This window comes from Terrapene carolina, unplaced genomic scaffold, assembly GCF_002925995.2.
Source record: "Terrapene carolina triunguis isolate 2854851 unplaced genomic scaffold, T_m_triunguis-2.0 Scaffold69, whole genome shotgun sequence".
NCBI lineage: Eukaryota > Metazoa > Chordata > Testudines > Emydidae > Terrapene > Terrapene triunguis.
The window spans coordinates 29,727,380-29,753,782 of NW_020664420.1; the positions used below are offsets into that span (position 1 = coordinate 29,727,380).

The 26,403-nt window shown below is 41.9% G+C and overlaps 1 protein-coding gene across 1 annotated transcript in view; it reads right to left on the reverse strand.

Annotated features, from left to right (window-relative positions):
- Positions 1 to 26,403, reverse strand: part of PDE4D (phosphodiesterase 4D) — a 460,927-nt gene that overhangs the window by 172,616 nt on the left and 261,908 nt on the right. The window contains exon 2 of the mRNA XM_026649103.1: positions 17,388 to 17,579. Coding sequence (XP_026504888.1) covers positions 17,388 to 17,579 — 192 coding nt within the window. The remainder of the gene's footprint in view (positions 1 to 17,387; positions 17,580 to 26,403) is intronic.

Here is a 26,403-nt window from a genome sequence, read left to right on the forward strand (position 1 = left end):
TTGAGGGCAGCTCAAAGTACATAATCTTTGAAGTGTAGGGCTGCAAGGGTTCTCAAGAGATCATCAAGTCCAGGTGCCGAGGTAGGAACAAGTAAACCTAGACCATCCCTGACAGGTATTTGTCCAACCTGGTCTTAAAAATTTCTAGTGATGAGGATTCCACAACTTCCCTTGGAAGCTTGTTACAGTGTTGAACTACTCTTCTCGTTAGCAAGTTTTTCCAAATAGCTAAACTAAGTCTCCCTTGCTGCAGATCAAGCTTGTTATTTCTTGTCCCACCTTCAGTGGACATGGAGGACAATTGACCAAGGTCCTTTTTCTAACAGCCCTTTACATATTGAAAGACTGTTATCAGGTGTCCTCTCACTCTTTTTTTCCTCAAGAATAAACATGCCCAGCTTTTTTAACCTTTCTTCATAAGTCAGGTTCTCTCAACCTTTGATCATTTTTGTTGTTCTTCTCTGAATTCTCTCCAATTTGTCCACATTCTTCCTAAAGTGTGTCACCCAGAATTGGACACAGTACTCCTGCTGAGGCCCCACCAGTGCCTAGCAGAGCGGGACAGTTACCTCCCAGGTCTTACAGATGATGCTCCTGTTATTACATCTTAGAATGAGGTTAACTTTTTTGTAATTGCATCACATGTTCAGCTCATATTTAATTTGTGATCCACTATAACTCCCAGATCCCTTTCTGCAGTATCACCATCTAGCCAGTTATTCCCCATTTTGTGGTCGTGCATTTGATTTTTTCCTCCCTGAGTGTAGTACTTTGTTGATTTCAGATCAATTCTCCAATTTGTCAAGGTTCTTTGGAATTCTAATCCTGTCCTCCGAAGTGCATACAACCCCAACTCCATCGGCAAATTTTACAAGTGTACTCTCCACTCTGTTATCCAAGTCATTAATGAAAATATTGGACAATACCAGACCCAGGACTGATCCCCATGAGACTTCACTAGACACACCCTCCCAGTTTGACAGCAAACCATTGATCAGCTACCCTTTAAGTATGGTCTTTCAACCAGTTGTGCACCCACCTTATAGTAATTTCATCTAGACTGCATTTCCCTAGATTGCTTATCAGAATGTCATGTGGGACTGTGTCAAAAGCCTTGTTAAAATCAAGATATATCATGTCTACTGCTTCTCCCCATCTACTAATCTAGTAGCCCTGTCAGAAAAGGAAGTAATGTATCCTTTCATGTATCATAAAGTCTCCTTTTTACTAAAAATTATTTAAAAAAAATAAATAGGAGCACAGGTGAGGGAATGCCACTCCCAGAGCATTCCTCGTACTTCCTAGAATCCAATGAGACCTCCGGCATAGACTGTAACATGGTTTGGAGTCAATAGGGGGTTAAACTAAAGACTGCCCTTTCATGGCATTGTCTGGTCTGCTGGAAAGGCACCTGATCTCTCATGAAGGTTAACCCTGCGTCAGGAAGCATTAGCTACTGCAGCATCCCCTGCACTATTGCTATGACTCAGTTGCAGAGGACTCAGCCAATCACAGCAAGTCATGCTGCCAGGTAGCAGCAGGGGCTGGAGCAGCAGCAGCATAGAAAGGCAGCCCCTCATGTACTATCTACTGTGCCATGCTGCTGTGGCTTCTTTTTCATACAGATTTTCAGACTCTGTGGGATTCAAAAGCTGTGCTTCCTGACCATTCCATGCCCCACCCCTCTCCTCCCAAAGGAATAAATGCCAGCGTATTTTTTTCCATGAGAAAGGATGATTTAGCCTTCTCCAGTGGTGGGTTTTTTTTGTTTTTACTTCTTTCTACTATTTCAGTTCTTGATGCATTGTATTTCACTCAGTTGCGGAGGAATGCTGCAGCACTTTGCTCTTTAGAGTGGACATTATTACATATTCGTTTAATCAACTATAACTAATCAGGTATTTAATTTTCACATTTCAAAATCTCCTTCAGTTAAGTATGCAATTTACAGGAATTGCAATTATTATGATAAAAGTGAATCACTGAGAGCTCAAGTATCGAAGCTTGCACAAAGCGAAGTAATCTACTAGCACACTGTGGGCCAGACCCATTGACAGAAAAATCAGCTTGTGTTGTGGGCAACCCCTCAATCCCCAATTCTGCCAGGGACCTGGATCTGGCTGGGCTTGTCCACAAAATGGGCAGGAATGGCCAGAGAGAGGGTGTCTCTAAAGCACCAGGGAGATGAAGTGATTAATTACAGCCTCTCTCTCTCGGGAGTGGGCAATGATATCACATGTTGGTCATACCACAGGGGTGAATCTTTATGTGAGTACAAGTTGCCCTCCATTCCATATGTTGGGGATGAATCAAGCCCTGTATCTTTGGATCTCATCATAACAAAAAATAGGAAGTCAAACAAAACAAACAAAGATTCTTTTCATGGAAAACTGCAAAGCATATATGATTTCCTATTGACCTACAGGGTACTGCTGTGTATTAAAACACAACAACCTACAGTTATCCTGCTGTTTCCCTTTCAGGTGGTATGGAGGCTGGTAGCTGAAACTCTCAGAATTCTGGTTAGCCTGGTGTCCCTCGTCTACTTCCAGAAAGAAGAAAGAAGAAATGTAAGCCATGTAGAGTACAACACAAGCTTCTAAACATAGACAAGGTTGTTAACCTTTAAGGCTGGGAGAAATGGTTCGGGTCCCTATTAGCATGACACAATTCAGCAGAATCCATGTTTACTCACTGGGATATCGGTATCTATCTGTTAATCTCTTTCTATGGAACTCAGATATGAAAGAATAATTTTCTACTAGCACCAGAAATTTGAAAAGATTAGCTTAATTTGAAAAAAGACTATTCACAGAATAATTACTAGCAGGTGACTGTAAGCGTCACAAAACATGGGGAAAAATTTGCAAAACCAGAAGTGAACAATTTTCATACACTTCCATTTATTTCTCAGAACTTAGATTTTTGCGTTCAAAAAGGTGTGGTGGCAAATTTTGAAAAAGCCACTGACAGAGCACTTGGACACATTTAATAATAATTATAACTGAATTTGAAAAGTGTCTCCATGCTGAGGCATTCAGGGTGGTCAACATTTACTAAAATTCAGTGGAAAAAAACTACATTAAGGTAGAGTTAAGGTTGCTTGATGGTATGTCGTCCCCGTGCAGAATGTTGACCGGAGCAAAACTTAAACTTCTGAAAACCAGGAAATTCACAGTTACAGTTGTCCATAAAATCTTATCTCTGCCTTATTTTAGTAATGCCCTGGTACACGTCATTAACACACATAGCTCTACTCTGCCAACCCCACAGTCTCTGAAATGTACAAGCTCTTCACCTCCTTTTACAACCTATTCACTCTCACCCACAGGTTTCCATCTAACACTACTAAAGGACAAAAAGGGGAAAAATATGTTGTCCACGGCACACCATCTTCCCTCTGTTCCTCTGGAGCTGGCAATAGTCAATGGAATTATTTACATACACTCCAGGACCAGTCATTGTGTTAGGCATACCCACGCTAGGCACACCAAATTTCAAAGCCATCTGAATAACCATTCAGATGTTAGAGCACTTAGAAGAGTTGAGCTTTAAAGCATATAAAATGGTGGGAATTGGAACCCTCTAGCCATTTTTCTTTATTGGCGCAAAAAGAATGTACAGAATGTACATTTTCTTAAATATCATTTTCAATTAGGGTCTCCCGAAGATTTAGTGGGTGCCGTGCATTGCCTTGGGTAAAACTCAACAGACAAACTATTTTGACCCACGTCAATAGTTTGAGCTCTAGCTCTGGGCAAAGAAACAGTGCCTAGAAACTTTTTGTAAAATGGCTATTTTGGGGCAGCTTATATCTTTGCAGCCTCTTGGTCAAATTACCTCAAAGTTAGGTCACTAAATCCTACCCTGCATCCGACTGAGGCACACCAAATTTCAAAGGAATCCAACTAAGCCTGTTTTTATGGAGGTCCTAGAATGGTCAACCTTTAAACAGAAGTTGTGACTCAACCTGAACTATAGTGGCACTGCCACCGAACTATAATATAGAATAATTACAGACATAGTGAAACAGAAAAAAGAAACCCAGACAAACTATTATATAAAACCAAGTAATGTAGAATTGTTTAACAAAAAGGGCATTAGAAAACTGGATGTGTACAGGACTGACAGAGTACAACTGGAAAAAAATAGTGTTTTCAGATTATTTTTACAATGGTGTGAGATAGGTCAAGACAGACATTCATAAGGTGAGAGTCTCACACACCCCCTTGGGACCACCGCAGCAGTTAAAAAGTCATCCTCCTGAAATATGAGTGTGAGCCTGCCAGGATGGAACTCCTGAGGAGGTGTCATGAATGAGGTCTCACTTCATTAAAGGCTGTTACCACCGAAGGGGCCAGAATAAAATTGATTCACCATCCTACAGACAGATAACATAAAGAACACAAGATGGGCATAATATGCAGTGATAACAGCTCAATCCTGTGAGCAGACAGGCTCCTGTATTTTGTACAGTTTCAAGTGGTGGAGAAGCCCTGCTGAGAGCCCTAGCTAAGGGTACATCTAGACTACGAGTTAGGGGTGTGATTCCCAGATCCCATAGGCATACTCATGCAGTTCTCATCTATTTGTTTAGATATGATCAAGCTATGAGTTCTCATGCAGACAGTGAACAGCGTGGGGGATGGAACTTTGAGGGAAAATCACATATTACTTCCTTCAGTGATTTGAACACACACATAAGAAAGAATGCAGTAAGTAACAATATTGGCGCACATTGTCAAATATGCGAGTGCAAACAGGTGGGTTTGGAAATGTGGTTTCTAATGTATCCAGTTAAAATCCCACAGAACTGGTTAATTTTCACAAATGTATACAATATATGGTGAGATAATACATTAAGAGCATCTTGAAATTCTATATCACTTTAAGAGTATTACACTGGTATACAACTGAAACACCCAGTTATCTCCCCAGGGTTTGTACTGGATGAGAAGGCCAAGCAGCCAGCTGGCATACTCTGCATGGTGCACTATGGCTGGAAAATACTTTCATAAAAGGGTGGAGCCAGGCAATAGGCTTTGAAAAGGCTGTGCTCAATTTTATTAACTCTGGGGAACTGGCATCCTTTGACTGTGCTCTGGGGCTGGGAACTTAGACTGTTGGATAAATGGCGTGACAGAGTGATAAAATTGGCCCATTTTTAAATGCTGCATATCACTGTAAGGTATCTTTTAGCATATGTTTCATGTATTAAAATTTATCAAACAACAAAATATAGGGAAAATGTCATTTGTCCTGCAGATGTGCTTGGACTCCGAGCTTACACTGTTTACACACAAAAAATTGCACAATATATGAAAGGCCACTACTGGGCACTGCATTTCAAGAAAGATGTGGAGAAATTGGAGAGGGTCCAGAGAAGAGCAACAAGAATGATTAAAGGTCTTGAGAACATGACCTATGAAGGAAGGCTGAAAGAATTGGGTTTGTTTAGTTTAGAAAAGAGAAGACAGAGGGGACATGATAGCAGTTTTCAGGTATCTAAAAGAGTGTCATAAGGAGGAGGGAGAAAACTTGTTCACCTTAGCCTCTAAGGATAGAACAAGAAGCAATGGGCTTAAACTGCAGCAAGGGAGGTTTAGGTTGGACATTAGGAAAAAGTTCCTAACTGTCAGGGTGGTTAAACACTGGAATAAATTGCCTAGGGAGGTTGTGGAATCTCCATCTCTGGAGATATTTAAGAGTAGGTTAGATAAATGTCTATCAGGGATGGTCTAGACAGTATTTGGTCCTGCCATGAGGGCAGGGGACTGGACTTGATGATCTCTCGAGGTCCTTTCCAGTCCTAGAATCTATGAATCTATGAATATTATTATGGTCTTCAGGATGAACCAAAAAAAATCTATTACAACCCCATCCTCACTGTGTACTTCTATATTTGGATTAAACATGACATCCACCCACCTCTCTTTATGAGGCTGGTTCAGACATGGTATGAAGCCTGTGAATGCAGGGTTAGAGAAGACAGTCTGTAAGCCCTACGGTTTTGTTGTGCATATACACCAGACAATAACAGTAGCAGGAGCGAAACCCATGAGTACTGCATGTGAAGTAACATTGCCTGAGTACCCCATGCCTAGACTTTGTGATGTCTGCTCTGTTAAAACCTTATAGGACTTGATGAAGCCTTTGGAAAGAACTATACATGTATGATAGGCATGGTCTAGAGAAATACTGACTACTCAGGATCAGGTTCTAGCTACAATGATAGTCAAAACTGGAATCTGAGTCCAAACTGTGTTATGATATCACAATGTAAACTGAATTATCACATTATAATGCCATTCCAGCAGAGTCTGAGCTCAAAGGATAGAGAGCAGAAAAAAGGGCGGGCTTCTCCGTGTGCCTGGCACTATCATCCCATCTGCATTTGGGGAATGACCCAACTGAGTGTCAGATTTATGTGCTGGCTTCACAATTCTAATTTTACTGAACTCACAATGCTTTGGGTGAATATATCAGAGGTATACAGAATTTAATTCATATAGGCTCTTTCCCCTCCCCACTTTTTAACCATTTCCTTAACTCTGGTAGTCAAGAAAAAGTACATCAATATAAAATAGGTATGTTCAAAGGAAACAAACCAAAGGACATACCATTTCAGACTTTTCATCTTTTAGAGAATGAATTCCAGGGTAAATACAAAACTATCATCAATTCAAGCACGCAAGAAGCTTTTTGTGCCCTAAGGGATGAAATATGAACTAATGTTTCGTCTGGATTGATAGTAAAGTTAATTCAGTCCCTGTGCATATCAGGTGACCACTGAGCTGGAAGCTGGACAAAGATGTTTCCCAATGAGCATTAAGTTTTCAGTTTTAAGAGGGCTATCTCTCCACACCGCTCCACCCTGAGGCGGTGCACACACACGCAACTTCCATTATCGCATTAGCAGGAGCTATGCAGCAAGCCAGGAGATGACTTATGATTAATTGAATTCTCAATTTAGAATCTTTTTTATTGTAACATGCTTCCTGCAACAGCATTAGTTTTGTCTAAAGAGAAGGTTTAGGAACTCAGTTTCCTTTGCTAAGCATAGTATTAGTGAGTAACTTGTTTTAAACATTTAATATTTCCACAACAAAAGAAGAACAGACTCCTTAAAACTATTAAAGGAAGAAGTAGTGTGTTTTGCAGTAAAGAATTCTATTTGGAAAACAAATACGTTTTAGTGTTAAGCAATACTACCAGTGATGGTTCTGCATTTTTAAGAATATAAAATGAATTCTACTTGTATGTCATAAAGAAAAATATCCAGTATTATATGGTATTGTAAAGATAAGTGAGCAAGACATAGGGGATCCTGGATTTAAATGCATGAAAAAAAATCCCAAGGTCATAAAGAAACACACCCTTCTCTTGCTCAAAAACTGACTGATTGCATAGTCAACAAAGGGAATTAACTCAGCCTTATTTCACAAACCTGTTTGAAAAGGGGATCGTAGTGAGTACTTTGCCTTTGACACCCTGTGAATTTCTGTAAAATATTGCAAGCAATTGGAAATGGCATAGTACTCAGGCACTGGTCTTCATTTTAATTAACTTTTCTATTATCCTTTGTTTATAACTTTTTAAAAATGGGTTATCAGGATTTCTTTAAAATATAGTGCCAAAGTCTAGAGCAAGTTTGAAGCTTAAAGGCTTATCCAATTTAAATATAAAATCTTAAAAACAAAAAAACTGTGTTGCATCTTTTTCTTAAAAGGACACAAATACTTTTCTCTTGCTTTAATAAATAAAATATGCCCCTGTTTTACTGAAATTCTCCAGAAAAACACTCACATCTGAGTTGAAATTAATCAAACTGATCAAAAGAAAACATATATAGTAGAGGGAATGAAACTTGAGGTTCAGAATAGAATGGTTCTTTTCATCCCTTGTACATATTTATGTCACTCATTCTGAGAGAAGAATCAGGAAATCTGCAGTCCAAATTCCTCAGAATCTAAGGAAGCCAATAGTTGTTTCTAATTTTGTTAAAATATAGAGCTAATTCCATTTTTTAATAACTATGTATTTTTTCTTCTCCTTGAATCTTACAAACACCTTAAAATTGAAAACTTTTTGCAGATCATCTTTAAGGAAAATGCTTTTTTTGCATACCCTAAGAACTGACATCATGTTTAGTCACAGTGTATTATTATAAGAGTTCTTTCTAGCTCAGAAATATGAGTATAGGCTGTATCATATTTTATAAACTGGCCGTGGGGAAGTTTAGGCTTGAAATTAGACGAAGGTTTCTAACCGTCAGAGGGGTGAAATTCTGGAACAGCCTTCCGAGGGAAACGGTGGGGGCGAAAGACCTCTCTGGCTTCAAGATTAGGCTAGATAAGTTTATGGAGGGAATGGTTTGATGGGATAACGTGATTTTAGTCAATTAGGCAATAACGTGCCATCGCTGGTAAAATGTGGGTCCGGCTGGAGAATCTTGCCTGTATGCTCGGGGTTCTACTGATCGCCATATTTGGGGTCGGGAAGGAATTTTCCTCCAGGGTAGATTGGCAGAGGCCCTGGAGGTTTTTTGCCTTCCTCCGCAGCATAGGGCAGGGGTCACAAGCTGGAGGATTCTCTGCGACTTGAAGTCTTTAAATCATGATCTGGAGACTTCAACAGCTGAGATAAGGGAAATTGGGTGGGTCAGCTTTTGTGGCCTGCATCATGCGGGAGGTCAGACTAGATGACCATAATGGTCCCTTCTGACCTTAAAGTCTGTGAGTCTATGAGTCTATGAATCATGGGGTAATTTGGCTTTTTGTTCTTGAAAACAATATATATTTAAATTTTTTAATAGTAAAGGCCCAGATGAAGCTTACATAGTAGCTCAACTGGTTGGCCAACTTTTAACTGTCACTAAGCTTCAAGGAGCTCTCCCTTCATGGGCTTAAACTTGCACTCAATGCAAGTTCTACCTGAACAAACAGTGCAGGATTAAGAACATTTATCTGTGTTTACCTGAAAATGTCCTTTCCTTGAGTAATAAGATCCATAGTTCCACTACAATGGGTATTTCAGCCTGTTTGTAACTTCAGGGCAAACCCAGACCTGTCAGTCATAGGCACTAGGGGAAAGCCACGCCACCTGAAGTTCTTTCCACTTCAGTCAACTTCCATATCCAATCTACTTTCCTAAATTACAGATTGGGTAAACTACACTTTGGGGGATGAGTGGGGAGAAACACAATGTTTTCTCCTACTGTGGAACATGGGGATAATTAATCCTGAAAAAATAAACCCAAATATTTGGATATCATTTTCCATCTCTGTCAGATGACAGAAAGGCCCTGTTATTTCCAAGGTTGTGAGGATTTTCTGTCTGAGTCAAAGATACAACACTGGGTCTCACCAGACAAAGCACCCAACTTCAAAAACTCAAGTCGTGGGGATAAACAGCTAACGAGAACATCACTTTAATAGAAAAAAGTATAGTCACAGTTCCAACAAGAGTTAACTATATGATCCTTGCAAGGACCAGAATGAGGACCTTGTCGGGGTGGAATAAGGATAGTCTCGTTAAAAAAGCACTTAATGTCAGGATTTGTGGAAAATTCTCTTTTCCCAAACACATGGAGAACACGGGACTCTGCAGCGTAGACAGTCTTCTACAGCTACATGAAGGCCTCACTGCACTCAGTCCTATGCTCCACTCCCTCTAATATGGTAGTTAAAACATGGACCTTGCACCAGCTAGTAGAATAAGTTCTGTTTGTTGACTTCTTTCTAGGATCCATGAAAGTATTAATCACATCATCTAACTATCCATTTTTGAATCTGGATGGAGAATTGGTCCTGGATGGAGAACTGGTCTTTGCACTAGCAGATTTCCTCTATGAATTAGAGACGTTGGGAGGTCCACCACTAGCTTAATGAGTACTGTGAACCACAGCACCTTCAGTCAGAAGGCATAAATAGTATCACTGCTGCTTTCTCTATCCTAGCTTTTGAATGATTCTGGGGAGCAGTAGAAAGGCATATAGAACACACCTTGGCCAGGTCTACAAGAAAATATCAGTCACCTCACATCCTAAGTCCTCATATGAGAGGAGGCCATGGGTGTTTTATTGTTGCTTCCAAATGCAAACAGGTCAATCACTGGACTGCCAAGCTAAAAATGAGTGAGGATACTTCCAAGTGGATTCTTCAACGGGAAGATGCCAGTCAGACAGTTTGATGTTTTAGGAAGATATCTAATATATTACATTTACTATTTAGCTGACAGTTATTCAGATCATGAGGAGGTGCAGAAAGCAGTAAGAAATAAGAGAGAAGCCAGAAAAAGTGATGGAAAATAACCCTTTGGAAAAAGCAATTGCAATCTACACAGCCTCCAAGTGAGCAGCAAAGCAAGCAATCAGAAAGACAAGAAGCCTAGCTTCAGAGAAACTGCATAATGAGTTGAACAACGGCCCTCAACTTGCTCAGAGGAAAATACATGCAATTGTGTGGACAAGAAACAAAAGAAAGATGGTGTGAACACATTATTCATAAATGATGCAGGAGGCAGACTGGTTGTGACAGGAGACATGGTATGTAACCAATGTTGAGAATACTATAAGGGTCTACTTAATAAGGAGAATCCTTTATATGCTACAATACTATCATGTGAACCAATAATTACATGTGTTGATGACCTGTGAGAGGCAGATGTCAAAGCTGCCCTGCTGAAGATGGCACCCAGAAAAGAAGCAGGTCCGGATGAAGTCACAGCAGAAATAATCCAAGATTTTAGAGAAGTTGGTGCACACTGTCTCACATATGTCCTGCACACAGTTTGAAAAGAGAAGAAAATCCCAAGAGAATGGAGCAAGTCCATACTGGTATTAATTTACAAATGAGGAGGTGACATACAGATTTGGTTGAAATACCAAGGAATTAAGCTACTGCCCCAATGCATAAAACTGCTAGAGAATATCAAGTACTAGAGACCATTTTAGGAAAAGAGTAGTTTGGTTTTAGAAAAGAAAAGGGGATGATAGATGGTATGTTCATCATTAGACAGTTAGTGGAAAAGAAGCTGGAGGGAAATGACCACAGCTGGGGTTTTCTCTCTTTGGAGAAATCACTCAACACATTTCTAGGAGACTGCTGGTGCCTCTATAATGATTCTGTGGGGTACCAGAGGATCTTGTCCAGTTGGTGTCCAGGTTTAAACAAATTGGTTGTTTAATAATTTGTTCCAGTATCTTTGTTCAGTATCCAAGTTAGGCTTACTGGTCTATAATTCCCCAGCTCTTTCTTTTACTCCTTTTTTAAGATAGGTACTATGTTTCCCTTCTCCAGTAATCTGGTACCTTAGCAATCCTCCATGAGTTCTCATGATTCAGAGATTGTTTTGCCTAGTTCCTTACATACTCTAGGGTGATATTTCATCAGGCCCTTATGACATGAATATATCTAACTTATCTATGTATTCTTTAACCTGTTATTTTTCTGTTCTGGCCTGAGATCCTTCTTCCTTGTTAATATTAATTGTGTTAAGCACCTGGTCACAACTAACTTTTTTAGTGAAGAGTGAATTAAAAAAAGGCATTAAACTTTAGCCTTCTCTGTGTCATCCATTATTTGCTCTCCTTCCCCATTAAGTAATGAAACCACACATTATTTCATTATTGTCTTACATTAGAAATATTTATAGAACCACTTCCTATTGCTTTTTATGCCTTTGCTTGTTGTAACTCATTTTGTCCCTTAACCTGTCTGATTTTGTCCTACATGTGCTGTTCTTCTACACTCTTTCTTAGCAATGTACCTTTGTTTCCACTTTTGGTATGGCTTTCCTTTTGACTTTCAAGAGCTCCTGATGCAGCCATATAGGTCTATTCCTATTCCTATCTTTCCTCCACATTGTGATACTTCGCTGTTCTGCCTTTCCTCTCTCATTCAATATCAAAATGCTGACTCCCATTTCTGACTGGCCAGTAATGTGTGGTGTCTAGATGCTGCTTGTGATTATTAGAACTGGGACCATTGGCTGTTGGAAGTCTGAAAGGACAGGAAACAGGAAGGAGGGGGGAGGAGTTGAGGAGGCTGAGTGAGAGTTTCAGAGGGTGCAGCAGCAGCAGCTTGGTAAAGAGATTTCCACTGTAAAAATAAAGTCCTGTTGAAGTTGTTAATACCTTGCCTGTTTGATACAACATAATGCCAGCCTCCTTCACCCACTTGCTAAATTTTCTAACATGCACCTTTGTTCTTTCTCCCAGGCTGCCCCTCACACTTCAGAGGTGGTCCCTGTAAACATCCACAAAGTTACCTCTTCATTCTCCTTCAAATCCCTCCTTAAAATCTCAGTTGCTGTGATGCCTATAAAAAACTTGACAATATTTAGGCTGCTGGTGTGCTGAAATCATTGCCCATCATGCTGACCAATAATATCTCATTGTTTCCTTGTACTCCCCCATCTATCTGTCTGTATCCATCTGTTGTCTGCTGTCTTATATGTTGTCTCTTATCTGTATGTCTTGTAAGCTCTTTGGGGGAAGGAACATCTTTTTGTTCCGTGTTTTTACAGGGTCTAGCACAATGGGTCCTGGTCCATGATTGGGGCTCCTAGCCACTGCGATAATCCAAAATAATTAATTAAATAATAAGATCATGAATTTAATACATCAATACTGCCATCTACTGACTATATTTACTCATAACACTACACATTTGTGCTTCACTTTAATATTTCTTTACTGCTTTTTCTGTCGCCTGCGACCCCTGAAATCCAAAGTGCTATCTTAAAAACCCCAATTTATGTTGATGTGTAATGGAAATCAGACATCTCTAAATTTTTTAAAGTCAATATATTATTGCCCTCCAAGTACATATGTACATTTTGTGAATTACATAAAGCTAGAGTTAATGCACTGTTGACGTTGAGAAATCAAGCACTCAAGAGTCAGAGTTTCTGGAATTTTCTCCTATAATATTAATCCAGTTAAACTGCATAACCTACACCTCTACCCCGATATAACATGAATTCAGATATAACGCGGTAAAGCAGCGCTCTGGGGGGGCAGGGCTGTGCACTCTGGTGGATCAAAGCAAGTTCGATATAACGTGGTTTCACCTATAATGCAGTAAGATTTTTTGGCTCCCGAGGACAGCGTTATATCGGGGTAGAGGTGTATATATTTTGTGATATGCATTAACAACACAGAAAGAAACATTAATGTTTCTATTTAACCAAAACTCAAGAACATAAACAAATTGCAAAATGGCAAAGTAAATAATATGGCAACAACTGTTACCTTAACTTTTGGAATTTCCAGACTTTGCATGCTTGATTTCTTGACTTTTATGATGCGAGTGTTAGAAGTTTGCATTTTTTCCTCCTCTAATCCATCTTTTTCCCCTTTACCTTTTTCTTTTAAGGAAGAAAGAAAAAAATGCCCTTTGCTGAAAGGAGCTTACAGGCTTGTCAGGGCCTCCATATTCCTTGAGCTAGAGCTGTTCATCTTGAAGACTCATAAAACAACTGATTTTGCCAGAATCCTTCTGAATGTAACCCTGCCTTGACCCTAACCATTAACATCTAGGGAAACTGAGGAAAATGCCCAAGTTTGTTCTCAACTGTTAGGAGGGTCCATAGGATGAAAATGGTCTCAGAGGTATCTAAGCTTCACAGATCAAAAGTCAACACACTGAATGTCACCAAAAAGCAAATTGCAATTTGGAATTCCACGTGGAATTTGCTATGTTCTTTGACTGGATATTCAGTGTACAAAAAGCATCCACGCAAGTAAGCTTTGCCATGAAAGTCTTCATCTGTAATTTGTTTGGGGGCTCAGAAAATGGTAAGAATCAGAGCACAGTATGGAAGCTCACATTAATTCAGCAACATCTCAAAATTATTGACTAAGAAGAGACTTGCCAGTGATCCTGATTTAAAATCAAGAAACCAACTGGGTTTATGACTACTTGCAAGAAAAGCTTGGTAATAAACATAATAATTGGCATCATTTTGCAGAACAAAGAGGATTAAAAATAGGCTTGGATATATCATTATACTCCTGCTATTACTATTATTTCCTGACTCATATTTACTTGCTTTAAAGCACTTCTGGAATCCTGTGCCAGGTCTTCTTAGACCTCCCCCCACCTTTGACTAAATAACCAAAATGCTGCGCAGCCTTTACATTCACAACCACCACGGACCTGAAAATAAGATTTGTGATCTTGTTTGTCAAAGATCACTGATGTGTTAATGTTAACTGCTGGGCTACACATTGCTCACGCTGTAACTCTGAATGATAAATATCTGGACTTTTTTTTTGCTGTATGGTCAACATTTTATACCTGTGTTAATGTAAACTTTATGAATGCATGCTGCTCTGAAGAATATTCATCTGTTAAAATTAAGCAGGAACTCAATCCATTTTTCCTCATTATTTTACTTGTTTTTATTTTTGTCTGCGAAGTGCTCCTATATTTGTTGTCCTGAGGTGAACAGGTAATACTGAGGGATCATAACAAAGATATAATGAATGGATAACTAATAAACGTAAATGATCTTTAAATATTTGGGGTTTTTTCTTTACTATTTGTCTTTCTCTTTTCCTTGTTTTTGTTTCTTTTTCTTTTTTCATTTCCTTCTTAAATTCAAATTTTTTTATTTTAATTAAACTTAACAGAAACATGTTTATTAAGGTTTAATGATAAATATGCAACTCAGATATATGATAATGTGTGCTCAGATGAGCCATATACATCTTATTGTATCCCAACAATGTATCTCATTAAATTTTCCACATAGCATTACTATAAAATGACTAGGTATAACTTTTCAGTTCTGCTCACCCCTTCCTTACATTTATGTACACTTCATTTTTTTGCACAATTACAATTAATTTTTAAGAATTCTGCCTGTAACATCGTGTACTTTAGGATTCTGTGGAAATTATGCTGGTTGTATATTTTATTGTGATATGACCTTTGCTTTCTGCTTTGAGTAGCAGCTTTTCAGAAATGCTGACCAATCAGATAGATGGCTAAATCTCTTATTTGGATACTGAGATCACTAGAAGGACATGTGTGAGAAATGTGTTGCCTCCTAACCGGAAGGTGTGAAGATCTCTGTTTCTGGGAGGAGTGCAGACTGCTTCCAGCCTTTGTCACCTCAGTGTCTGAATGAACAGCAGATGAAGACACTTATGATGTCAGGACATTCCAGTAATGGCAGCCAGAAGAAAATGCTTGGTCAAAGAGGGGTATTTGACTTTCCAGAGGTAAGAAGGTCTGCTCTTTGTATTTCATGCTCCCCTCCATCCTGCATAGTGAGCAGGGATGTATAACAGCTGCTCCATTGCACAAAGGCAGAATCTCTGGTCTGATGGGGAGCACTGGAATGTTTACCCACTTGTGAGTTCTGATTAGCCAACTGTTCTTACATGTTTAATGTTGTTTCAAAGGAACACTGATTATAAATATCAAAAGAGAAGAATGTCCTCAGTGTTTCAATAGTTAAATCATTCATCCAAATTATTGCTCTGTGTTGAAATCTCACTAGGAATTCAAGGAAATGCCAAACTGGATTATGGGTTTATGGGAGGAGCAGTAATTGAAATTGTTAACTGAAATAACTCATCTACTAGCAGGTTGGGGATCAGTGTTGTACCTTAGACTGGGAAAGTAGGATTTTCAAGTAGGATTGTCACAAGAGATGACACAAAAAGTTTGGCCTCATGGAAGTAAGGACTCTGGATCAGACTGTCTGTCTGTGATTACAATGTGTTTTTACATTCTTTTCAGGCAAGACAAGACCATTTTTGTCTCACTGATCTTTGGTCTCACCCATATTGTTCACACAGGGTGAAAGGGGGCAAAGAGGTGGCACTAGGCCTAGGAAGTGCTAAATCAACAGGGCTTACGTGGTGCATAGGCCTTGTGCTGCTTCTTGGCACAGGGATGAATGTCACCTCAAATGGCACTCAAATGGGAAAAGAGCTATCTTGGGTAGACAAATTAACATATACGAAAAAGATACATAGGCTGAAAATAGCAGTCCCAAATTCCTAAGGATTGGAATACTAGAGGAAAATACATTTCACAATAATGAGTGAGAATTCACACATCCCAAAGAGTGACTTTTTAAAAAAGTATGATGTTCAATGAATTTTTATTCCTTTTTTATAAAATAAATCTTAGCACTTACATCAAGATCTGATGTTTCTATACTCCTGATTTCCTTGTTCAGTAGGGGAGCTTTGCAAGCATGTCTGTCTACTTTAGGGGTTTACAATTCAACCCTAAACACATACTCAGCAATGACAGTTGGAGCAGATTTAAAAATCATTAGGTTATCATTCATTTTTAGCAGTTTAAAAATTAGTAGAGGTTAGAGAATTACATGTGTTTTTAGTGCCTTATAAATAAAATAGATTTGCATTTGACTTGGGACTACTCATATGAGTAACATTAGTTTTGGTATGTGTTTGCAGGATTAGCCAGTCTGGCAGAAAGTACATAAAACAGAAGAATAGTAAAAAGCAGTGAGAAGCTGGAGGAGCCCCTCAAGAGACCCTTGTTAAAGTTTTGTCACCAAACTGAAAGGAAGTTGAAGTCTTTTTCTGCCTCTGATGGAGTCATCCCATCCCTGGAATCTGCGAAATAATTCCTGTCAGAGCCTCAAAAATACTTCAAAAGGGCAATTTTAAAATATATTTATTTATTTTGAGCCTTGGGAATAGATTGGATTGTAACGTAACAGATTTATCATTTTTAAAAGGGTGAGGATACCTCCTTACAAACTGTTCATCCCACTCACCACCATGCTGTACTACCAAAGCAGTGTACTTTTAGGAACAAAGTATAAACGTTTTCAGAAAAGGGCAGCTTATCACAATTTAGCTGCTACATGGTTAACCTTGTGTGAAATTGTTCTTGTGGAAATGCTGGAAAAGTAAATACATTCTCCAGTTCCTTACTTCTTTTGTCCACAACCACAGGCAACCATGGTACACAGGGTTTACAACAGGCTACATAGGATAATTGTTGCACACCTTGCAAAAAAAAAAAAAATATTAACAGCCTCACTGATTAAAATAAGTCAAATACATTCCTTAAAAATATCACTAAGGTAACATTCAGAAACTGAGTGAATTCCATGGGCTGTTTTGCCATATTTATTGGTTATTTTGAAATCGGACTGACAAAACTAATTAAGTGCATAAAAATAGTATGTATGTGTAAGGTAAGGTTGATTTTAAAAACTCTTAGTGGTGAATTCAGCAGCGTTTGTGATTGTTGTCTTTGATTTCTGAAGGAGCTGATTTATGGTACCAAAAATGTAACAGACCATTTTGCCTGGGCTTGTGATTAACATAGGATGAAATGATAGCTAAAATGTGGGAGGTCAACTTTTTTTCTTTTTTAAACACTTACATGTCGCTGGCAATGGAAGAGTTCCTGGACATGGACTTTGGAGAGAGGTCATAGTCACTGTCTGACCGGTAGAGGAAGGACTCTCTACGTTGACTATGGACGAAGTTAGCCTGGAGAATTAGCCCTGACCCAGGGCTCGTCATGGGATCCAAGGGACTCCGTCCCGATGATGTGCCATTGTCTACATCAAAACTGTAAGAAAGAGGGGGAGGGAGTAAAAAAAGATTTATGCCACAGTTATGCTGAGAGTTTTGAAAATAACAAATGCAGCTATAAGAGCAGATGCCTCTAACACATTTTTCAATAGCTAAAACCTTCTGTTAATAGTGGGAAAATCTACAGCTGATCAACTCCACTGTTAAATCAATAACAGGTGTCTCTGGAAATATACTGTGGAATTGCTGATAACCAAAGAAAGAATGACTGGGGGGAGGAGAGATAAATCACTATTAAGGTTATTGAAGTCTACACGCTTCTTGGGATGTGGGGTGTCCACTGGTGGGACTATGGACTCAGTGCATGTGTTTTCTCAGCTGAAAAGTGTGCTGTAAGAGCAGAAACACAAAGCTTGGGCCAATGAGCTGGAGTTGCTCCTATGGTCAGCCGTATTAGGGATCACTGCGGGAACAGGGAGGGAAGGTGGTTTTCAAGAAACTGCTCAGGCCTTTGCCCACAAGAACACATTAGCACCAGGGAGTCAGAGTGGATCCAGAAGCTTTCCCCACCTTCCCTGGTTCCTCCTCCATGCCCTTGTCCCCCTGTTTTGTGGCCTGCCTCCCCCTCTCCCACTCCAAGGGATATGATTCCTATCTAGCTTCTTACATGGGCATCATAATATCTGACAACTGCTCAAATATTAAAACAACAACAACTGTCCTATTTTTATTCCCAGCAGGTAGGAATATAATGCTTGAATAGAATTATGCGGTGTGAGTGTATTAGGGGTTGTTCTTATTGTAAAGCTAGGTCAAAGAAATTAGCTTTGCATTTATGGCTATTCACAGTAAGATTTGTAGCCATTCTTATTTCTTGCGGCAGTGAGTTCCACTTCCACTGTCTAGATCCAGTTCCTGTCAAAGCTCTGTCTACTGGTCCACAATTGTTCCTAAGGACCATAACTGGCATGGGAGGCCATGGTCACAGAGAAAGGGAAGGGTGTTTTATTTAGGTAGCTAGAACCAATTCCACAAAGGGCTTTGAAAACTCAGAACAAAAAGCCTTGAACTGGACTCTGTAATCAATGGGGAGCTAGTGCAGAGTGCACAGCGTCAGGATGATGTGCTCATGGCAACCTGTGTTGCTTAGCAGCCTGCCCACTGCATTTTGTACCAAATGGAGGGATTTTTGGAGCACACAGCTCAGTTTCTACATACAATGCGTTACAGTATTCAAGTCTGAAGGTGATGAATGTGTGGACCACAAGGTCAGGGCTGTATCTGATAGGATGGGGTACAGTCTTCTGGACAGGCAGAGTTGTAAGTGGGCGCTACCTGCTACCCTGGCAATTTGTATCTCTACAGAAATAAACAGTTCTCTTTTCAGTGCTCCATAACAGAAAATATATGTTGGGTACCTTGGGATCTGCATTATGTACCTGGTGTGGCTCTGCTGAAGTGCAAGTTAAAGGTTGATTCTTAAAGAATGCTGCTAACGTCTGCTGCAGTGAAGCGGTTAAAAGAGGATGGATCAAATATTAAATATTCACTCTGAATGGCCTGTGTCAGGTCTGATTTGTCTATCAGTCATGACAGGGACTGTCTGCTACTCTGCGTTTGTACAGTGCCTAGCACAATGGGGCCCTATTCTTGGTTGGGCCTTATGCACTACTGTAATAACCATGATTCATCATATACTACTAGATACTCTTTCAAGTAGCCAATGAAGAAAGAAACAAAGCAATTGAGAGGGGAGAGTGAATGTAGGAACTGATGACCCATCAGAATATTTTGGGCAGGGAGGAGAGATGGTAACATCCAAAATAGAGATTATACTGCTTAGAAAAGAAACAAGCTCATTTAAAAAAATATTTTAGAAAACAGCATTCAGAGAAAAGGAGAAACAGCCCTCACAGCATGTCTCAATTCTCAGCAAGCCACTCTCTGGAGATAGGTCTGCATTGCATAAGAGAGTATAAACAAAACCCAGGAGTTTATATATTTGACTTTTATCCTCTCCTCAATCAGTTTGTTATTCTTCCTTGAATTTCAGGCATTCGGCTGCATTTCTCTTGGATCTCTCATCACCTCATATGCCATCTCTCACAAATGGTTTGAATACAGAAAAGGAAAACAAATCTTCTCTGAAAAATTATTCAACACAATGGTATTCAACAAGGACTCAGTAAAGTGAGCCCAACAGATGTTTTCAGAACTGTTCACTGGTTAGATCATCAGTAATATCCTGAAATGCATGGTCTCTTGAACCTTTGTCTTTATATTTCAATTCCTTTTGCTCATATCTGAGTATGTTTCCTGTGACCACCAACACCCTATTATTACAGGCCCCACAGAATTTCCAAATCTCAAATTAGCTGTGCTTTATAATTTGAGAAATAAAGCATAGCATTTAAAGGCTCATGGTTACCTATGATATTCTTGTTGGCCTTCTTCTGAAATCAGTGCACTGGCTCCCTGTTCTTCAAGATTCAGTTCACGCTTTTTGTTCTCACATTTAAAACACTCTACCCATCCAGCTCCTGCTTATATCTCTGTCCTAATTTTCTCCTACAACCTGCTCCTGCTCCCTACAATTTCCTCAAGTCCCTCCCCTGTTTTCTTTGCCCCATTCTAGTCTCCATTCATTTTTTCAATGCTTTCTGTACTCTTGGAAGAGCATCCCAGTCAACATTCACCAAACACTCTCCCACTCCTTAAAACTCGTATGTCCTGCAGCTATGTAGACAACATTCCCCTGCAGCTCATCTGTGTTACTTTTTTTTTTTTTTTAATTCATGCTATATCTGTTTGAGTCGTTAGGATGACAAATTCTGGTGGGGGAAGGAAATGAGTTTTAGAAGCCTGCTGTTTTCTTACAATAAAGCACTGTATATACCCTATGCTGGCACAGTGGCTAGAACTAGGGGTGCTGCCACACCCCTTGGCTTGAAGTAGTGATAACAACCCAAATACATGGTTTCCACTTTCAGCACCCCCACTATAAAAACTGTTCCAGCACCATTGCACGCTGGTATTTAAATAAATAATAAAATTATTGTTTACCAATGGCCAAAATTTTAAAGCTTAGTTGCCTAAAGTTTTCAGAAGTGCTAAGCACCCACAGTTCCTGTGGAAATCTATGAGAGATGCACATGCTCACACATCTAAAAATCTGGGCACTTTTATTTAGGTAACTATGGATTTAGGAACCTACCTTTGACAGCCAGGCCTGACAACTTTGTCCAAGGATAATTATTAATAAATAGAGTTCCACTAGTTCAATCATGTCTGAATATGAACCAGTTCAAAACCATCACTTAATAGTGAAGCAGAATGCTTACAAAAACTCAACAGCATCATAAAAGTAGTTTAAGAACCCAAGTCATTTACAGGATACATGTTAAAACTTAACTGAAAGGCTTTACTCCTGTTAGCACCTGAGTTCTGGTAGACAGAGTCTGGAGCAACTTCTCTTGAAGCACATTGAAGATATCGCTAACATCTAAACCAGGGGTCGGCAACCTATGGCACGCGTGCCAAAGACGGCACGCGAGCCGATTTTTAATGGCACGCTGCGGCTGCCGCTGGCCCCGCTTAGCCCACTGCCGAACCCCGGCAGCGGGCTGAGCGAGGCCGATGGCTGGGACCCCGGCAGGCAGCAGTGTGCCATTAAAAATCCTGCCCGGCCCAGCCCGCTCTTCTCTGCTCCCCACCTAACGCTCTCTCTGGTGGGGGCAGGGGGCAGAAGCAAGCTTGGTCCTGCCGGCTGCTGCTGTAGGGCAGGCTCCGCCGGCAGCCAAGCTTCCCCCTCCCCCACCTTTCCCCCCAGCGTGCTGCGTCGTGCTCCGCCTCCTCTCCCTCCCTGCCACCAATGGCCCTTGCGAGGGATGGGAGAAGAGGAGCCCCAGCGCCTTCGCTGCTCAGACTGGGAAGGAGGCGGAGAAGAGGCAGGAGCGGGGCCTTGGGGAAGGGGGGTGGAATCAGGGCATATCCCTCCAGCCCCCTGCCGAGAGCCGCTCAGGGCAGGGGTCTGGGAGCATCCCCCCGATCCCAGCCCACCCCCCAGTCCTCTGCCCTGACCCCCCTCACACCCAGCCCCCTGCACCACCCCCCATGACCCCAGCCCTGACTCTGGCACCCCCCACACATACCCAGCCCCCCCACACCCTATGCCCTGACTCCTGCACCCCCTCACACGCCCCCAGCCCTCTGCCCTGACTCCTGCACCGTCCACACATACCCAGCCCCCCCACACCCCATGCTCTTGACTCCTGCACCCCCCTCACATGCCCCCAGCCCTCTGCCGACTCCTGCACCCTCCTCACACACACCATGCCCTGACTCTTGCACCCCCCATCCTGAGCACCAAACGGGAGCTCCTGCACCCCCCCCCCCACATTCCCACCTGCACCCCTCGCACCAAATGGGAGCTGCCCAGGTAAGCGCTCCACATCCAAACCTCCTGCCCGAACCCTGAGCCCCCTCCCTCATTCTAGCTCCTGGCCAGACCCTGCACCCCAACCCCCAGCCTGCTCCTTCACCCCCAGCCCTGTGCTCAGTGCACTCCCACCCTCAGCTCAGTGCAGAAAGAGAGGAAGAGAATGGGCCAGAACCAGGGAGAAGGTAGGTACCCACTCTATGTGGGCAGGGCCGGGACCCCAGACCGGCAGCGGGCTGAGCGGGGCCGACAGCCGGGGCCCTGGCTGTCAGGAGCCAGCAGATGGAACCCCAGACCGGCAGCAGGCTGAGCTGCTCAGCCCGCTGCCGGTCTGGGGTCCCGGCCTCTGGCCCCGCTCAGCCCGCTGCCGGTCTGGGGTCCTAGCCACCGGCCCCTTGCCAGTTGGGGTCCTGGCCGCCGGCCCCGCTCAACCCGCTGCCAGCCTGGGGTTCTGGCTGCCGGCCCCTTGCCAGCCAGGGTCCTGGCCACAGGCCCCGCTCATCCTGCCGCCGGCCTAGGTGAACGGAACCCCAGGCCGGCAGCGGGCTGAGCAGGCCGGTAGCATAAGATCAGCATTTTAATTTAATTTTAAATGAAGCTTCTTAAACATTTTGAAAACCTTGTTTATTTTACATACAACAGTAGTTTAGTTATATAATATATAGACTTATAGAGAGAGACCTTCTAAAAAACGTTAAAATGTATGACCGGCACGCAAAACCTTAAATTAAAATGAATAAATGAAGACTCGGCACACTACTTCTGAAAGGTTGCCGACCCCTGATCTAAACAGTACAGGGCCAGCATAATTTCTTGACATATTTTCTGTTAAGGATTTGAAGGCTTTCAAAATTATTTTAATAAGCTCTTCAGGTCATCTTTAATACAATTTTAGGCGTGGTGGAAGATGGCTGGCTGACTTTTATTTTAATTGTACTTAGGGGGAAAAAACGTTATTTCTTGTGTAATGAGACTGTCTCCCAGGCTACTTGTAAGTTTGTGTAAAATTAGCAACACCGAAAAGCAAGAGAATTTATGAAATCTGAAATTGGTTTGAGTTCATCAAAAAACAATGTTGAGTCATATGAACTGTTTGAAAACATGGCCCCAAATTCCATTTAATTGTTTTCCGAAAACTGCATCAAGATTCAGATAAGCATGGGCTGGGTTGTTTCAGGTGGTAGTATTGCAAAGTTCAGTGGTCTTGGCTCATTTTGCTTTGAGCTTTTGGGTTTGTTTAAACCCAGAAACTCAAAGTGTCAAGGGATGTAACTGAAACTGAAACAAACAAACCAAATGTTTGCCTCAAACCTCTCTGAATGGGAGCCTTGAGTCTTCCACAATTCTGTTCATTAAGTAGTTCAGTAACCATTAGTTCATTTGGACCTGAAGAGAGCTCTTAATTTAGTCAAGCAAAAGCTTGGAGGAGAACAGTGAAACCCAATTGAAACAACCATTCAAGGAACTGACCAAGCTTAGTTATTTAACAAATGTGGTTCTCTAATTAAGAATCTGGGGGAGATGTCAGACAGTCCCCAAATAAGTGGTTGTCTAATAAGAATGGTCCTTTGTACAGGTTTCCTTGACCATGGAATTCATCAGTTAATTTTATAGGCTATTTCTTTGGGGGGGTTTTTTGGTTTTGTTTTTAATAGAATCATAGAATATTAGGGTTGGAAGAGACCTCAAGAGGTCATCTAGTCCAATCCCATGCTCAAAGCAGGACCAACACCAACTAAATCATCCCAGCCAGGGATTTGTCAAGCCAGGCCTTAAAAACCTCTAAGGATGGAGATTCCACCACCTCCCTAGGTAACCCATTCCAGTGATTCACCACCCTCCTAGTGAAATGGTGTTTCCTAATATCCAACCTAGACCTCCCCCACTGCAACTTGAGACCATTGCTTCTTGTTCTCTCATCTGCCACCACTGAGAACAGCCGAGCTCCATCCTCCTTGGAACCCCACTTCAGGTAGTTGAAGGCTGCTAGCAAATCATAGAATCATAGAATCATAGAATATCAGGGTTGGAAGGGACCTCAAGAGGTCATCTAGTCCAACCCCCTGCTCAAAGCAGGACCAATTCCCAACTAAATCATCCCAGCCAGGGCTTTGTCAAGCCGGGCCTTAAAAACCTCCAATGAAGGAGATTCCACCACCTCCCTAGGTAATGCATTCCAGTGCTTCACCACCCTCCTAGTGAAATAGTGTTTCCTAATATCCAACCTAGACCTCCCACACTGCAACTTGAGACCATTGCTCCTTGTTCTCTCATCTACCACCACTGAGAACAGCCGAGCTCCATCCTCTTTGGAACCCCCCTTCAGGTAGTTGAAAGCAGCTATCAAATCCCCCCTCATTCTTCTCTTCTGGAGACTAAACAACCCCAGTTCCCTCAGCCTCTCCTCATAAGTCATGTGCTCCAGACCCCTAATCATTTTTGTTGCCCTCCGCTGGACTCTTTCCAATTTTTCCACATCCTTCTTGTAGTGTGGGGCCCAAAACTGGACACAGTATTCCAGATGAGGCCTCACCAATGTCGAATAAAGGGGAACGATCACGTTCCTCGATCTGCTGGCAATGCCCCTACTCATACAGCCCAAAATGCCGTTAGCCTTCCTGGCAACAAGAGCACACTGTTGACTCATATCCAGCTTCTCGTCCACTGTGACCCCTAGGTCCTTTTCTGCAGAACTGCTACCTAGCCATTCGGTCCCTAGTCTGTAGCAGTGCATGGGATTCTTCCGTCCTAAGTGCAAGACTCTGCACTAGTCCTCATTGAACCTCATCAGACTTCTTTTGGCCCAATCCTCCAATTTGTCTAGGTCACTCTGGACCCTATCCCTACCCTCCAGCATATCTACCTCTCCCCCCAGCTTAGTGTCATCTGCGAACTTCCTGAGGGTGCAATTCATCCCAGCATCCAGATCACTAATAAAGATGTTGAACAAAACCGGCCCCAGGACCGACCCTTGGGGCACTCCGCTTGAAACCGGCTGCCAACTAGACATGGAGCCATTGATCACTACCTAAATCCCCCTTCACTCTTCTCTTCTGCAGACTAAATAACCCCAGTTCCCTCAGCCTCCTCGTAAGTCATGTGCCCCAGCTACCTAATCATTTTCATTGCCCTCTGCTGGACTCTCTCCAATTTGTCCACATCCCTTCTATGGTGGAGGGACCAAAACTGGACACGATACTCCAGGGGTGGCCTCACCAGTGCCGAATAGAGGGGAATAATCACTTCCCTCGATATGCTGGCAGTGCTCCTACTAATACAGCCCAATATGCTGTTGGCCTTCTTGGCCACAAGGACACACTGCTGACTCATATCCAGCTTCTCGTCCACTGTAATCCCAAGGTCCTTTTCTGCAGAACTGCTGCTTAGCCAGTTGGTCCCCAGCCTGTAGCGGTGCAAGGGATTCTTCCTTCCTAAGTGCAAGACTCTGCACTAGTCCTCATTGAACCTCATCAGACTTCTTTTGGCCCAATCCTCCAATTTGTCTAGGTCACTCTGGACCCTATCCCTACCCTCCAGCATATCTACCTCTCCACCCAGCTTAGTGTCATCTGCGAACTTCCTGAGGGTGCAATTCATCCCAGCATCCAGATCACTAATAAAGATGTTGAACAAAACTGGCCTCAGGACCGACCCCTGGAGTGCTCCGCTTGATACCGGCTGCCAATTAGACATTGAGCCGTTGATCACTACCTCTTGAGCCCAACAATCTAGCCAGTTTTCTATTCACCTTATAGTCCATTCCTCCAATCCATACTTGTTTAACTTGCTGGCAAGAATGCTGTGGGAGACCATATCAAAAGCTTTGCTCAAGTCAAGATACATCACATCCACCACTTTCCCCATATCCACACATTCCTTGAGGATCTGCTCCATGATTTTGCTGGGGACTGAAGTGAGGCTGTAGTTCCCCGGGTTCTCTTTCTTCCCTTTTTAAAATATGGGCAGTATATTTACCTTTTTCCAATCGTCCGGGACCTCCCCCGATCGCCAAGAATTTTAAAATATAATGGCCAGTGGCTCTGCAATCACATCAGCCAACTCCCTCAGCACCCTTGGATGCATTAGATCTGGACCCATGGACTTGTGCATGTCCAGCTTTTCTAAATAGTCCTTAACCTGTTCTTTCACCATTGAGGGCTGCTTACCTCCTCCCCATACTGTGTTGCCCAGTGCAGCAGTCTGGAAGCTGACCTTGTCTGTGAAGACCGAGGCAAAAAAAGCATTGAGTACTACAGCTTTTTCCACATCATCTGTCACTAGGTTGCCTCCCCCTTTCAGTAAGGGTCCCACACTTTCCCTGACCACCTTCTTGTTGCTAACATACCTGTAGAAACCCTTCTTGTTACCCTTGACATCCCTTGCTAGCTGCAACTCCAATTGTGCCTTGGCCTTCCTGATTACA